The sequence below is a fragment of the Quercus lobata genome, chromosome 10, assembly GCF_001633185.2.
Source record: "Quercus lobata isolate SW786 chromosome 10, ValleyOak3.0 Primary Assembly, whole genome shotgun sequence".
NCBI classification, from domain to species: domain Eukaryota; kingdom Viridiplantae; phylum Streptophyta; class Magnoliopsida; order Fagales; family Fagaceae; genus Quercus; species Quercus lobata.
In genome coordinates this window covers 21,505,933-21,520,630 of record NC_044913.1, presented here as the reverse complement: position 1 = coordinate 21,520,630, position 14,698 = coordinate 21,505,933, and the positions used below count along the sequence as shown (strand labels likewise).

The window sequence follows — 14,698 nt, the reverse complement described above, 5'->3', positions numbered from 1 at the left end:
TAAGAAAAATATTTTGAGCTTGTGGCTTCAATAAAGTTTTATATTGGAAAAATATTTTTATATATATATATATATATAAATAAAAAAAAAAAAAAGAAAAAAAAAAGAGGATAAATTCTAGTGGTTTAGTAGTGTACATGCTAAAACGAGTGTAAGCACAAGGAAATGACACGTGACAGTCCAAAACCCCGACGACGTGGACGAAACTTCACCCTTTTTTTTATTCTTTCTTTTCCATCTTCTGCTCTCTTCCACTCTTCCTTCTTGCTCTTCCTTCCTCCAAGGAGACACGCACACAAATTTCAAAATCCGTTTCGCAAAAATGTCGAGGCTCCTTCTTCTCCACACTCCCCATATCACCTATTTCCATCGCCAAACCCTCACTTCTTTCCTCTCCAACTCCAAGCCTCTCCCCTCTCTCTCTTCTCTCCAATTCCATCATCACCGCTTCTCTCTTTCCCTCTTCGTCTCTCCTTCCTCTCCTTCTCCTTCCCTTCCTCTCCGAACCTTTTCCGCCCGCGCATTCGACTCCTCCGAAACCAAAAGCAAAGAAGAAGAAGAAGAAGCAGAGAAATCAGGAAATGAGGAAGGGAAGACGAAGAAGATTAATAGTAGCGAGAGTAGTAGTGTTAAAGATTCAGAGTATCCAAGCGGTGAATTTCAGTTTGAAGAGTTTAACTGGTGGAAGAAGTTCACTGTCAAGCTCAAGATGCTCACTGCTTTGCCTTGGGAGCGAGTTCGCAAAGGCACCGTCTTGACCATGAACATTCGCGGCCAGGTTGCTTTGCTTTTCTTTCTCCATTTCTATAATTTGAAAAAAAATTTAGCTTAAAAGAGCACAACGAAACAGACTGTGATTAGATTACTGTAATTTGAGCATATTAGATGATAATCATTTCGTCACGATTGAATTGCTCTACAATTTTGTTTGTTTTGTTTTGATTTTTATACCAGTTGTGTTAATATATTTATTATGAAAAGTTTAAACAAGAAAATTTACAGCTCAGTCTGCTCTAAGTGAAGGCTAGGTGTATTTGGTCTTCGATTATCTCTGGTTATACTTGTGATAATTTACACTAGGTTCAATTTCAACAATGGTTGAACATTACATTGAAAATGACTCATTTTGTTGAGACCTTGAAAATGAGCTAGAAAACATTTGTGGTGTTCTGTTGAGTATGTGACATTTTAGAAAAAAAAAATTCCCGTTCTATTGAGCTTGTTTTCTATCGATCATAGAAAACATTTTCCATTGACTTGTGTTTTCACTATACCAAAAACCAGAAAATGCTTTCCATTGAAACAAATGAAGCGGCATCTATATAATAATCTACTGCCATTTTTTGTTTGGACTGTGTAGTGTCGACTCTGATACCATGATACAATCTATCTTAGGCTAATAGATGCCGAATATATGTTTTATTTTAGAAGTTGAAATTGTGTTGCTCTTTTTTATGTTCAGATATCTGATCAGCTAAAGAGCCGTTTCTCTTCAGGACTATCTCTACCTCAAATTTGTGAGAACATTGTAAAAGCAGCATATGATCCACGCATTTCTGGTATCTATCTTCATATTGAAACCTTGAGTTGTGGCTGGGGCAAAGTTGAAGAAATCCGAAGGCATATTTTCGATTTCAAGAAATCAGGTAGTACCATCTTGCTATTTATTTTTCTCATAATACTTGGATAATCCTTCTGAACGCACGACCTAACCCTCCATCAATTCTTTGTCTTTGGAATTTTGATGGAGTATGTATGGTTATTGTAGTTGTAAAAAACAAGTGCTGGCTCCCGAGTACGCTAACACACACACATGCAGCATACAGCAGCAGTGAACTTTTTTTTTTTGATGGGACAGCAGTGAACTATTTGATTAGACATGTTTAGTCAAGTGATTCGACATGGTTTGCATGTGCTTGAAGAGGCTTGGTTCATGTGTATGCATGCACCTGAAGAGCTTCGCTATTTGTTTTCAATTTGTAAGTTATACGTGCACAGTCTTGAATCCATGACCTCACCTTGACCCTCAACCTTACCCTTAGCCTTACTCTTACAAGGAGCAGGGATGCCATTTGAGCTAGAACTCATTAGAAAAGAGATTAACTTAGTGTTTGTGTGCACATATATATATATATATAAATTTTTTTTTTTTTTAAAATGGTCAATTACACATGCACCTAGTGGGTTTTGAACCCACAACCTCATCATCCACCTATTTTTATGGGAGAAAGAAGTGCCATATGAGTTAGAGCTTATTGTGGTATGTATGCACCTAAATGACGGGCATTTCTCTTCTTTGGACGTTCAGGTGCACCACTTCTTTTTAATTGGAGTTGTGTTTGTATCATCTTAAAGTAAGAAGCATTTTATACCTTTTTAGTTCTTCTATCTTCTTTTCATCACAAGGTCATGATTTTGTTTGTTATGTCCAAAGTACTAGATACCTCGTTGACTAGATAGCTGAGTTATGTCTTTGAAACTTCAAGTTTCTATCGTGATCAGCCAGCAAATTATCTATTACTACAACCAGTAACGTTGATCTTTATTTATACTTCAAATGCAGGCAAATTCATTGTGGCATATGTCCCTGCATGTCGTGAGAAAGAATATTACCTTGCCTGTGCATGTGAAGAGATATATGCCCCTTCAAGTGCTTATTTTTCTTTGTTCGGTTTAACTGTTCAAGCATCATTCCTTAGAGGTAAGTTGATTTTGCTAGTTCTTGTATAGTTTTTGTTAGAATAATGGTTAATGATTATATTCATTATTTCTTAATAACTTAAGATTTTGGACAAGTAGTAATTTATCATGATATCATATGTGGTTCTGAGTTCGAACCCCATCTCTACAATATGACTCATTTGAAAATTAAAAAACCCACATGTCGGACCCCATTTATCAAGGGGAGTTTGGGTCCAAACATGAGGAGAGTGTTAGAATGCTGGTTAAAACAATTAAATTCATCATTTCCAAAAGCTTGCGTGTACAAATATGTATCCTTGCAGGTATTCTATCTTTGTTTCGCTTGCCTGAACTTGCAACTAATGTCTAAAATGGAGAACATGCTGATTCTGCTGCTATCACAAATCAGTTTTCCTTGTTAGCTATGTTGCTCCTTATTGTAGCCTTGGGTGTCATGGAACTAGTTATAAATATTTTTTAAATAACATGGTCAGATTATTTGGACAGTATTCATCGGTTCTAATTTTATCTCCATATTCTGTAACATCATTTGGGTTCTTTACAGCTGAGATTTACCACTTTCTATGTTTTCACATGAATGTCAAAATAAAATGGGAAAATACTTAGGAGCACTAGGATGTAATCCTCTCCAGTAATTAGTGTTGTGAAGTTTTGTTAATTACATAAATTGATCATTGAAATATGGACAGCGTGGCCTTGGCTCTTTTATTGTCACTCAATTTTAAATAGAAAAGAAATTTCATTTTATAGTAGTTGTTTAATCCCAAGTGCTCACATGTGCATCTTATGGAGGCTTGTAAGATAAGTATTTAGAGTCTTATGCTCTTGCATAATTTTTTTAATGGAACATATACAAAAGTCCAGTCCTAATTTTCCACTAATTAAAAAATGTAGTCTGAGCTAACTTATGGCTCCAATTGTATTATTTGATAGAGGTTTCAAAATTTTTTTTTTGTAGGTGTCTTTGACAATGTAGGAATTGGGCCAGAAGTGCAAAGGTTTGGCAAATACAAAAGTGCGGGGGATCAACTTATACGCAAAACAATGTCTAAGGAAAATTGTGAGATGCTGACTGCATTGCTCGAAAATATCTATGGGAATTGGCTGGATAAAGTTTCTTCAACAAAAGGTAGCTTTGCATCTGATGCTTTTCTCAATCTTCAAGTATTAAATAAACTCACAGGCTTCAGCAAATTCTGCAGGAAAGACAAGGGAAGATCTTGAGAACTTCATTAATGATGGTGTTTACCAAGTAGAAAGGCTGAAAGAAGAGGGCTGGATAACAAACATACATTATGATGACGAGGTATAGAATTCTACTCCTTTTGGCTTAGAAGCCTGGGCTTGAAGTTTATGTGGAAGAATCAATATCTGCAACTGCACTTATTAAGAATTTTTAAAAATATCTGGAGAGTGAAGTTACTCAGGTAGCATTTTCATTTAGTGTTTGGTCTACAAGATTTTAATGACATTATACTAACAGCCACTTGAGAAGGTTTTCTAAAACTTGGTGCCCCTCCATGCTCCTTCAGATAAGTTATAGGTAGAGCTTCTAATGCATAGTAATTATCAAGTCTAAATGGAACCTACAAATTTTCAGACATGTATATAACATATTTTTGTTAAATTTGATCATATGTTGTCCATTAATACCTGTTCAATAGTTTCTGTTAAATAGTATGAGTGTGACAGCCATTGGTATTGGGAATGGTTTGTGTCCATAAAACAGTAATGCTTTTTTTTCCCACTTGATTGATATGATGATTTCAGGTGGTTTTTAGTAACATTTAGTCCTTGCAGGTTATTTCAATGTTGAGGGAGAAACTAGGATTACCTAAGGATAAACAGGTCCCTATGATTGATTACAGGTAGTCAACTTATTATTGGAGGCCTACAAGTGTGTTTTAATGGAGTGTATTGTTTCCTGGAGTCATTTTTGGCAAATTGACAACCCCTTCCTCCCAATTAAAGCTGTCATTTTCTTTAATTAAAAAAAAATGCCTGTTACTTTCTGTTGTTTAGACATCTAATCTTTAGATTGTTCATCCAACTGTATTTGATTGCTGTATCATAATCTGTCATATAAAAAATGATTTCAACATCCTGCTGTTTTAGCTTTTAAATATTTTGGGTGAATACTAGTCATGGGGCTTCACTTACCTCTTATTTGAATTTTTAATTCTTTTACGATTTAAATTTCTCAACAAGTTGTCTGAGGAATAATTATCATGTTTTGTATTTCCATATATATTGTTAAATTATTGATTGTCCCAAAAGATTAAACTATTAGGAAATGATAAATTTAATCACTTAACCATTATCCTAACACTCCATTACTAATTGTCCCAAAATCTTAAACTATAGGTAATGGTGAATTTAATCACTTAACCATTATCCTAATACTTACCCTCACATGTGGGCCTAAACTCCTCCTTAATAAGCAGGGCCAATAGGTAAGATTTTTAACATTTGAAATGGGAGATAGAGTAGAGATAGGAATCAAACTCAAGACCTTTTGCTCTAATACCATGTTAAATTACTAATTGTTCCAAAAGCTTAAACTATTAGGAAATTGTATATTAATCACTTAACCATTATCCTAACATATCCATGCGACTTTTTTGTTTTTGTTTGATATGTAAGCATTATTAATGGTTTAGATTTACACTGCAAGGTGCATTAAGGTTTTTTTACAGAAATTCATAGCACTCTAAGAGCTAACTTTCTTTGCCTCACACACACTGACACGTGTGCAATCATTGTTGTCTTATCTATTTTGTATTAGTGATATATGAACATCTTCATTTTTCTGTGTGTGACTTGTGACCAATCTAAGACTTCCATTGGTTCAATCACTTGGATGTTTAAAGATGTGAATATTAATCTTACAGAAAATACTCTAGAGTTAGAAAATGGACTCTCGGTTTATCTGGTGGTAAAGACCAAATAGCTGTAATCAGAGCCTCAGGGAGCATTAGTCGTGTACGAAGTCCATTAAGTGTCTCTGGTTCAGGTATTGTTGGGGAGCAGTTCATTGAGAAGATTCGTACAGTGAGAGGTAATACATTATCTTATAATTCCACTTTTCTTGATCTAATGCTCTTTTTCTTTCTTTGGATGATCAACTTGATCTTAAGATGTGACCTTGCCTTTTGAGATGGTGGCATACCAATTATGTTCATGTTAACAGTCATCACATGTTAAATAGAAACTATGTGACAATATACACTTATTCCATGCTATACGTTGTGAAAACATGGGGAACCATTCGAAGATACAATGAAAGAAAAACACATAATGTGCAACTTGACTTTGAGAAGACCTCTGGTTAGGTATCTAAAAAACTGCTAATGTAAAAGAAAAGAACAAAGTGAGTTAGTCCTATTCATTTGAATAAATGGTAATGTCCATATGCATCCACAACATTCATCTATAATTTTTGCTTTTGGAGGTCTAAGAGCAAAGCATGAAGTCTACAAGGATCATGTCTCATCTACTTGGGGTTGCCTAGTTTGAATTTAATGTCTGTATTCTTGCTTTCTGTTTTTAGTTACCCAATATTTGCATAGTCATAAATTATTTTTCCAGTCATCTGTTTTTCCCTCCCTTTGCCTCACCTTCAGAGTCTAAAAGATACAAGGCAGCAATAATCCGAATTGACAGCCCTGGAGGTGATGCTCTTGCTTCTGATTTGTAAGTTCTGGAATATTTTACCTCTATATATGTGTTATGAATCCATTGATACCTGAACTAAGATAGTGGCTATTTTGTAGACAAGTTGCCTATTATTTTGTTTTCTTTATAATCTACTCTTTGGTGATTCATTATTCTCTGTCAATTTTTTTACACACTAAACCTCATATTGGGTAATAAAAGATCCCACAACGCTCCCAATGGGAGTCAATATGTGAGAAGGAAGCCTGCCCCAAATCTTAAAACCTCTGCAAGACCTCCTCCTCTGGAGCACCCGCTGAAACTAATTCTTTTTTCTCAAAAATAATCCTCATATTTGTAACTACTTAAAAATGTATGAGTAGACATCTTAGAAAGTTTATATCAGCCCCGAAATAATAGTAGTGTCATCTGCGCGTAGAAATTTGAAGTCACCAGCACTCGATTTGTATTATTATTACCAAAGGTAAAGCTTGATATAAACTGTCCTCTGCTTCTCTAGCCAACGTATGCTGAAAAATTCCCTAACAAGAATAGAGAAAAGCTGCGAATGTGGATTACCTTGCCTTAGTCCTATCAAACTGTTGAAGAGTGACAGTAGTTCTGTTTGCAAGAAATTAAATCTTCTGGTTAATTACAGTTGACCCACCTATGGTTAGGCCCATTTTAATAGTGCCTACCCATGGTTTGGACTGTGTCACTTTACCCCCTTGAAATGGCCTCCGTTAGGTTTCTATAACCCACCTCATCACTTCACCTTTTAAAAGGATCTAAATATAGGGTTTGGTAAAAATTAATATCCCTAATTCAGTAAAGCCTCAGCAGTGTTCTGAGGTTCATAGGATTAGGAGCAGCAGGTTCTACCATTTTTGACAGCACCAAATCAACATCCATGTGTACAAGTGTACCCAAGAAGCATAATAGTTGCAGTTGCAATACCATCTCCATCTCCACCTCCATTCCAACGCTCTTCAATGTTAGGACATTGGGCTTCCTCACAAACTGTGTTGAGTTTCAAGCATGAGAGTAAGTCCTTGACCTCATTGAATCATATTGGTGTTAATATGAGAAAGGAGAAAAGTGGCAGTTGGGGTTTTGGTTTCTCTGTATGGCTTTTTTTATTGGTGGATTCGGTAGTTTCAAGTTTTAAATTTATTTCTACTCCAAACTAAAACACTTTTTTTGGTTGCTAACGGAGCCCTAACAATCTGTCTCTACCACTATTTCTTCCGTGTGTAAAGTAAACCACTGTCAATCTGTTCTCTCTATTTGACAAAGGCATCTCTCTCCACCAAATCAGAGAAGCTTAATACATGAAATTTCAATATGAGTTTTGCTTAAAAAGTGGGAAATTGGGCTGTGCTCCATCTTAAGTGTTGGCGGTGCTGCTTAAACCGGTTCCAACTTTCTCTATTTTTCATAACAAAAGACCCACAAGTTCAGTTCTCTCTCCACCAATCTGCCATGGCCAAATTCAAGTTCAGTTCTCCACGGGTGGCAGTTCGTTCCTTTTTTTCATCTCGATCTCTTCTCTGAAGCTTCCTAGCCAAAATCCCCCCTGAATTTGTAGGTTGTAGTGTTTGACTGGTGTTGTGGATGTAGGTTGGTAATTGAGATTGGGGGTTCTTTTGGTTTGGGTTTGGTGTGGATGGAGGTTGTTGTTGCTTCTTCGGTTTGTGGGTTGTTGTTGTTGCCTGTCAGTTCTTTTTACAAAACCCTAACTTTTAGATCTTCATTTATTTGTTTTTTATTTTTTTTTCTGGTTGGTGAAGTGAAAGGTGGGTTATAGAGACCTAATGAGGCCACCTCAAGTGAGTAAAGTGACAAAATCCAAACTACGGGTAGGCACTATTAAAATGGGCCTAACCACGTGGGTAAACTGTAATTAATCCTAAATCTTTCAATCATGGAAATCCAAAAGTGTTTAATCTCTGTTGTATCTCCCCAAATTTAATTCACTCCAATTTAACATGATCTCTTTTTCTGCATAGCTTGCAAACTAAGGCCAAGACTCCTGCTCTCAAAACTCGCATTAGTCTCTCATTAGGCACCAAAATAGAGTCTAGAATTTATGGTCCTCCCACTAGGCGTTCTGTGACTCTGAAACAAGTGTGGACTGTGGCTAATGAGAAGGTTGAAGAGTGGTAGTTCTGTTCACAAGAAATTAAATCTTGATAGTGGAAATCCAAAAGTGTTTCATCTTTGATGTATTGCCCCAAAACTAATACACCCCAATTAACATGATTGCCTTTTCAACATCTAGCTTGCAAACTAAGACCAAGAGATGTCCTGCTCTCAAAACCTGCAGTAGTTTCTCATTAGGCACCAAAACAGTCGAGAATTTATTGTCCTCCCACTAAGCTTTTGTGACTCTGAAACTTGTCCCTATGTTTGGATGGAGGGAGATGTAGGGAGAGGAGAAGGGAACTTCTCTTCCTCCATCCCCCTCCGTTCCAAACATACCCTGTGTGGACTATGGTTATTGTATAATATTGAGGCACAGTAGCGGTAAACATTCTGTGTCTACTTGTTTGATGTCAATCAAAAGTATGGACTGTGGAACCCTACTGTTAGATTTAATAAGGCAAAGTGGAGGTAGGCATAGGACAAAAAATACACATTTCTCTGAATAAAAGCTGTTTTTGTGGTGCTGACCATGGCGACTGTTTACAGGCCTTCCTGCTTACTCTTTAAATTTAGTTTCTGTGTTGCTTCTGGTAGCAGCACTTATGTAGTCATCTGCCATTGTTAAAAACTTATCCAGTCCATTACACTTCTGGAGTCTGTCAAAAGTTTCAAACCTAGTATGTATGCAATTGGTATTTTAAATCAAAGGACCAACCTTCCAAGCAATGCCAACTGATAAAAAATTTGAACAAGAAGACAAAAGGAGAGTTGAGGAATAAGACATGAAGATTGGCAAAGGGGCATTGGTTGCTTTTATTGAATTATTTAAAGAAATTATCCTATGGCTTAATAACCCCTGGTGTTTTGTTGTGCAGAATGTGGAGGGAAATCCGACTTTTGGCTGCATCAAAACCTGTCATTGCATCAATGTCTGATGTGGCAGCAAGTGGAGGATACTATATGGCAATGGCAGCAGGGACTATTGTTGCAGAAAATCTAACCTTGACTGGTTCCATTGGAGTTGTAACAGGTGAACCTAAGAATGCTTCACGGAAAGGAGAAAAAAAAAAGTGAACTTCAGAGATATAATGTTGGTCAGAATATTAAATAGAAGAAATTTTTGTTGGTTATAGACTAATAGCAGTAAGAAACCTACATATGTGTGCAGAAGGTATTGGTTAAAAAGAAAAAGGTTCTCATTCATTTTTTCTTTTTACCTATTTTATATTCTCGATTACATCTTATGAAATATAACTGAGGACATATGCAAGAAGCTTAAGTTAGTTTAGTCAAATATATGGACTTCTCTGTCAAACCTTTCTTACAATAAAAACACCTTCTGATTAATTTCTTTATGTAGATTCTCCAGATATTACTAAAGGAAGAACCTTAGTTTTTTTTTTTTTTAAGTAAATAAATTTTCTTCCAAAAGAAAACAGGAAAATCACATATGAGAGTTGTGAGTCTATCCTTTTCTAAAGAATACGATCATAATGAAAACTTATTAGTAGACACAATACTGAGCATACCATATATTTAAAAAATATTGAATTCTACAAAGAGAATATATTTGTTTACCTTTTGTAATGATCTCAAATAATTTTTCTAATTAAATAATATTTGCTCATGGAAGATTGTGACTGAAAGTAAGCTCATATTGTTGTCTCCTTGCGCCATAAAAGCTGCAAGGTCACACTCCAAATGGCTACTTCTACCCTTTTCTCAGTCATGATTGAACTTTGGCTGATCAAGATTGAATGTTTTGATCCTTATCAACATCTTAATCAGAAATGGCCTTGAAGATCTGTAACTAGAGTTTTTTTTTTTTTTTTTTTGGTTTTATTTTGTTTTCTTTCTGATAACTAAAGAAGTCATATGAGTAAGTTTTCAACAATACACTGTTTCTCATGTTTGTGCATCACTCCTGGGTTAGAAAGTGCTTTTCATTTGGAAGTTGATTTACTCTCTCCCTCTCTTCTTTTGGTTGCCTTGAAAACACCCACACACAATCTCTTTCTCTCTATTTAAACCTTCCCTTGGCTCTTAAATACAATGTATTTGGCTTGTGCAAGAAGTTGTTAATGAGTTAGTGATTTTGCTTGTAGGGAGGTTTAACCTGGGGAAGCTGTATGAAAAGATTGGTTTCAACAAAGAAATCTTATCGAGGGGAAAATATGCTGAGCTCCTTGCAGCGGATCAAAGACCTTTAAGGTAAATAGGCCTTGTTCAATTGCTAGCTTTACATTTCCTTTGTGAAACAGGAACAGAAAGTATTCTTTTGTCCATATAAATCTCATGTTCAAATTGAAACCTGAATGAGTCTTCCACCAACCATGTAAGCCTATTTTGTGTAGATCATTTTGTTTCCTTGATTATGCAGTTATGCCCAATCATTAATATTGGTTTAAATGTGAGAAGTTATGGATGAAATGGACATTAGAAATGCCCAAACAAATCCATGATCCTTAATATATCAACTATATTTAGAATTCATATTTCTAAGTATTTATACTGCCTATGTGCTTTGGTTTTTTGCATTGGTTTCTTTTTTCAATTAAGTTATATTACTTATAAAAAAAATATATATCTAAGTATTATGATGACCTATAGTTATAATGACACAAATACTAGATGTCCTTCAATAATTGGGTTTTCTTAATATATCATTATCCAGGATGCCAAATCAATAACAAAGTTCAAGAAGGGTATAGTGAGATCCCAAAATTTTTGTCTATTTCTATATCAAAAGAGGAACTGTATTTTTATATATGTAGCTCTCTCTCTCTCTCTCTCTCTCATAGCGAACAAGGCTTTGAAATAAGAAATTGAGTATGATATTTTACTCTGGGGTGCTGAAATTACCATTCCATACACTTAACAGTGTTTATCTTGTTTCCAGATATAAGAGAATTGTAGAATGGGAAATATCCACCCTAATCATGAGAGCATTTGCAATGTGCATCCCAAACCAAAATATTTCCACAATCAACTCACTAATCTGAGATTAATCTGCTCATTAAATTATTAATTTAAATGCCAATTTGGATGGTGGAGTGAACATTGCCAATGTACCTCTAATAAGGGTGTTGATTGCAGAATTTTGTAATTTAAGGTGTGCATTAAATGCAAAATTAGTTTACCCCTCTATGATTTTACAATTGACCAGTTACAATTTCTATATACAGACCAGATGAAGCAGAACTTTTTGCTAAGTCTGCACAGAATGCATATATGCAATTTCGGGACAAGGCAGCTTTTTCCAGATCAATGCCTGTATGTTGGTCATTTTAATTTTCAATAATAATTTCAATCGCTTTTGTTTTTTTTTTTTTTTATCTCCCCCCCCCCACCCCCCCCCCCCCCCCCTAAAATCTGAACAGTCTCCAATGTCCCTATTATATTGTTGCTAGGTAGATAAGATGGAGGAGGTTGCACAAGGGAGGGTTTGGACTGGTAAAGATGCAGCTTCAAGAGGTTTGGTTGATGCTATTGGTGGACTTTCTCGGGCTGTTGCTATAGCAAAACTGAAGGCTAATATACCTCAAGATACACAGGTTTTTTGTTTGCTATTTTTCTTCTTTCTTCTCTCTTTATCTTTTGTGTGTCTTGAATTTGCTTTGGATGAATACTACTGCTGATTATTAATTCTCTAAAATTCATAAGTCTACTCCAGCTTATAATTATAGCACATACATTGGTTTTGGATCTGTAATCACGTCGTCATACATATTATAAGTGAGAAACAGTGTGTGGTTGTGTCTTTCACTATCTTTACAGAATGTGTTATAATGCATTTGGTTGGACGGATATAGGTTACTCTTGTGGAGCTTTCAAGACCATCCCCAACACTACCAGAGGTATTAAGTGGCATAGGGAATACTCTAGTTGGAGTTGACAACACACTGAAAGAACTACTGCAAGAGTTGACAAATTCTGAGGGAGTTCAAGCCAGGATGGATGGAATCATGTTCCAGAGACTGGAGGGATATTCTTATGCCAATCCCATTTTCGCTTTGATAAAAGATTACATGAGTTCCCTCTAACCTTTATTGGTTATCCTGTGTATCACATCATTTTGATAAAAAATCATCTTAATCCCTCTAACCTGTATTGGTTATGCAGAGTCTCACTGCTTCTCCAAAATCTGGTTTTGGTTGGACATATATGTGTTCTAAAATTTGGCACAATGGAGGAGCGGTTAGTTTGGGGTATATGCTTCGTTTGGAAAACTGGTGAAAGCAAACAGAGCCACCTTGAGGGTGTTTTTTTTTTTTTTTTTCAATTTCCCTGTTGGTTTGCATCTGTTTTCTCTGTGCTTTTGTATATAAATATACAGAATTATTCGAGCAATACCAAAAAAGGAAGAGAGAAATATTGTGTTGTAATTATTCATTGTTTTTCTCTTTATCTTTTGGATAACATGCATATAACATGCATTGTCCCACCCGAAATTGTCAATTTCTAATGCTAATTAGTGTTTTGGGGATTTTCCTAATGCCAGGAAGTAGAAAGGCAAGGAGTTTTTTTATCTAACAATTAACAAAGAATAGTTGTAAGTTGTAAACAAACTATGAATGCCACTCTACATTCAATTTTATGTATTGTTTGGCTTTGTTTTGATCTCCAATTGCTTTAAACGAGTTTTGCAGTTACAAACTCCTAATAACGTGTCAGTCTCAGACTTCGGCTAATTTAAAATGGCAAAAAATAAATCCTTTGGGGCGGACTCTTTTCTTTTTAGTAGTGCTAGTGGTTTTACAAATTTCACTACATTAAGCTTATAAATTGATATGTTACTAATTGAAAATAGACAATTCAAATATTTATTTATGAGGTAGTGAGATCTACAGTCAGGATCAAAATCACAATATGTTGGGCGGTCACATTTAGTATTGATAGAACATATATTCTCAAAATGGAAATCATAATCTCTTAATGCATATATAAAATATTCTCTTGATATAAATTTTATTGGATTTGGTTATTCGAATGTTAGGCCTAACTATTTTAGTAGAGTTACTAAAGTATATATTTATGAAATTGAATTTCATAAATATATGATGAATAATTTAAAGGATTAAATCGGGTACTCAATAATTAAGATGTAGTGATCTTCAAAGTGGCAGTCTACATTCATGATTTTGTATTACTATGAATATTTTATGAAGGGGTTGCATGTAGAATAAAGTCTTGAGATATGATTTATTAATAAGGTCTAGAGTGCAATTATATTTATATGGTGTTATTAAATATAATTAATAGTAATTTTAGACTTGTCAAGAGTTGAAAATATAATTAATGGTAACTTTGAACTTGTCAAGAGTTGACAAAAAAGCCTAAGGCCCATTGGAGCTACTGTCTTATTCGTTCCCTTTTGGTCCCATTCCAAGCCACATACTAAAGCCCAATTGAAAAGGCCCAAAAGGTTAGCCCAATTAGATAATCAGTTATAAGGAGAGAAACATACAAAATTTTATAAGTGAATGAAATGGTATGTATGTGAGTATTGGACACTCTCTAATTCTCCCTTGAACACAACATATAAACTGATTGAGAAATCACACTTCTTGGGCATAAATGGAATTGGAGTGAAGATTAAAAGTGTTCTGAGTACTTTTAATCTTTTGTTTTGAATTTCGCCGCACCAAGGTATACTATCTTGTTCTTATATTCTGAAATTTACATAATACATGTTATCAATTGCAAATAAAGTAGATTCGTTAATTTTCCGCTGCGTATGTTTTGTATGCGATACAAACATGTGTTTTTCATGCGATACAAACATGTGTTTTTCCATCAGTTGGTATCAGAGCGATCTTCAATTTTGAATCTGTATAACATGCTTTGTGAGTTTTGGAAGTAGAGATAATAATTTCATGTTGTTAGAAGATTATATATTTAATTTTCTGCATGGTTGTTGAAATTTTTGTTTGATGAAAACTGATATCGATGTTATGATGTTGTTTAAGTTCAAGTTTAAGTATGTTAAATTGAACTTTAAGGCTATAACATCAATGGAATTCAGTTTTGATATCAATCTCTGTCTATCATATTCATATGATGGTTGTTTGATCATGAAAAACCGTTGAAAACTACTCAAGAAAAATTTTGGAAAATTCAAGTTTCACAAGATTCGATCAATCGAAAATTGCTTTCAATTGATCGAGTGAAACAGTGACCAATCTGTTTGATTCGA

The 14,698-nt window shown here is 34.9% G+C and overlaps 1 protein-coding gene across 1 annotated transcript; it reads left to right on the top strand.

Moving 5' to 3' along the window:
- Positions 1 to 229: 229 nt before the first annotated feature.
- LOC115963268 (serine protease SPPA, chloroplastic) lies at positions 230 to 12,988 on the top strand. Its single transcript, XM_031082213.1, has 13 exons — positions 230 to 778; positions 1,463 to 1,646; positions 2,564 to 2,701; positions 3,662 to 3,832; positions 3,906 to 4,009; positions 4,504 to 4,571; positions 5,595 to 5,761; positions 6,327 to 6,396; positions 9,378 to 9,532; positions 10,608 to 10,713; positions 11,688 to 11,775; positions 11,913 to 12,056; positions 12,315 to 12,988. The coding sequence occupies exons 1-13, from the start codon at positions 323 to 325 to the stop codon at positions 12,543 to 12,545; spliced, it is 2,082 nt and encodes a 693-aa protein (XP_030938073.1). The 5' UTR covers positions 230 to 322; the 3' UTR covers positions 12,546 to 12,988.
- Positions 12,989 to 14,698: the final 1,710 nt, after the last annotated feature.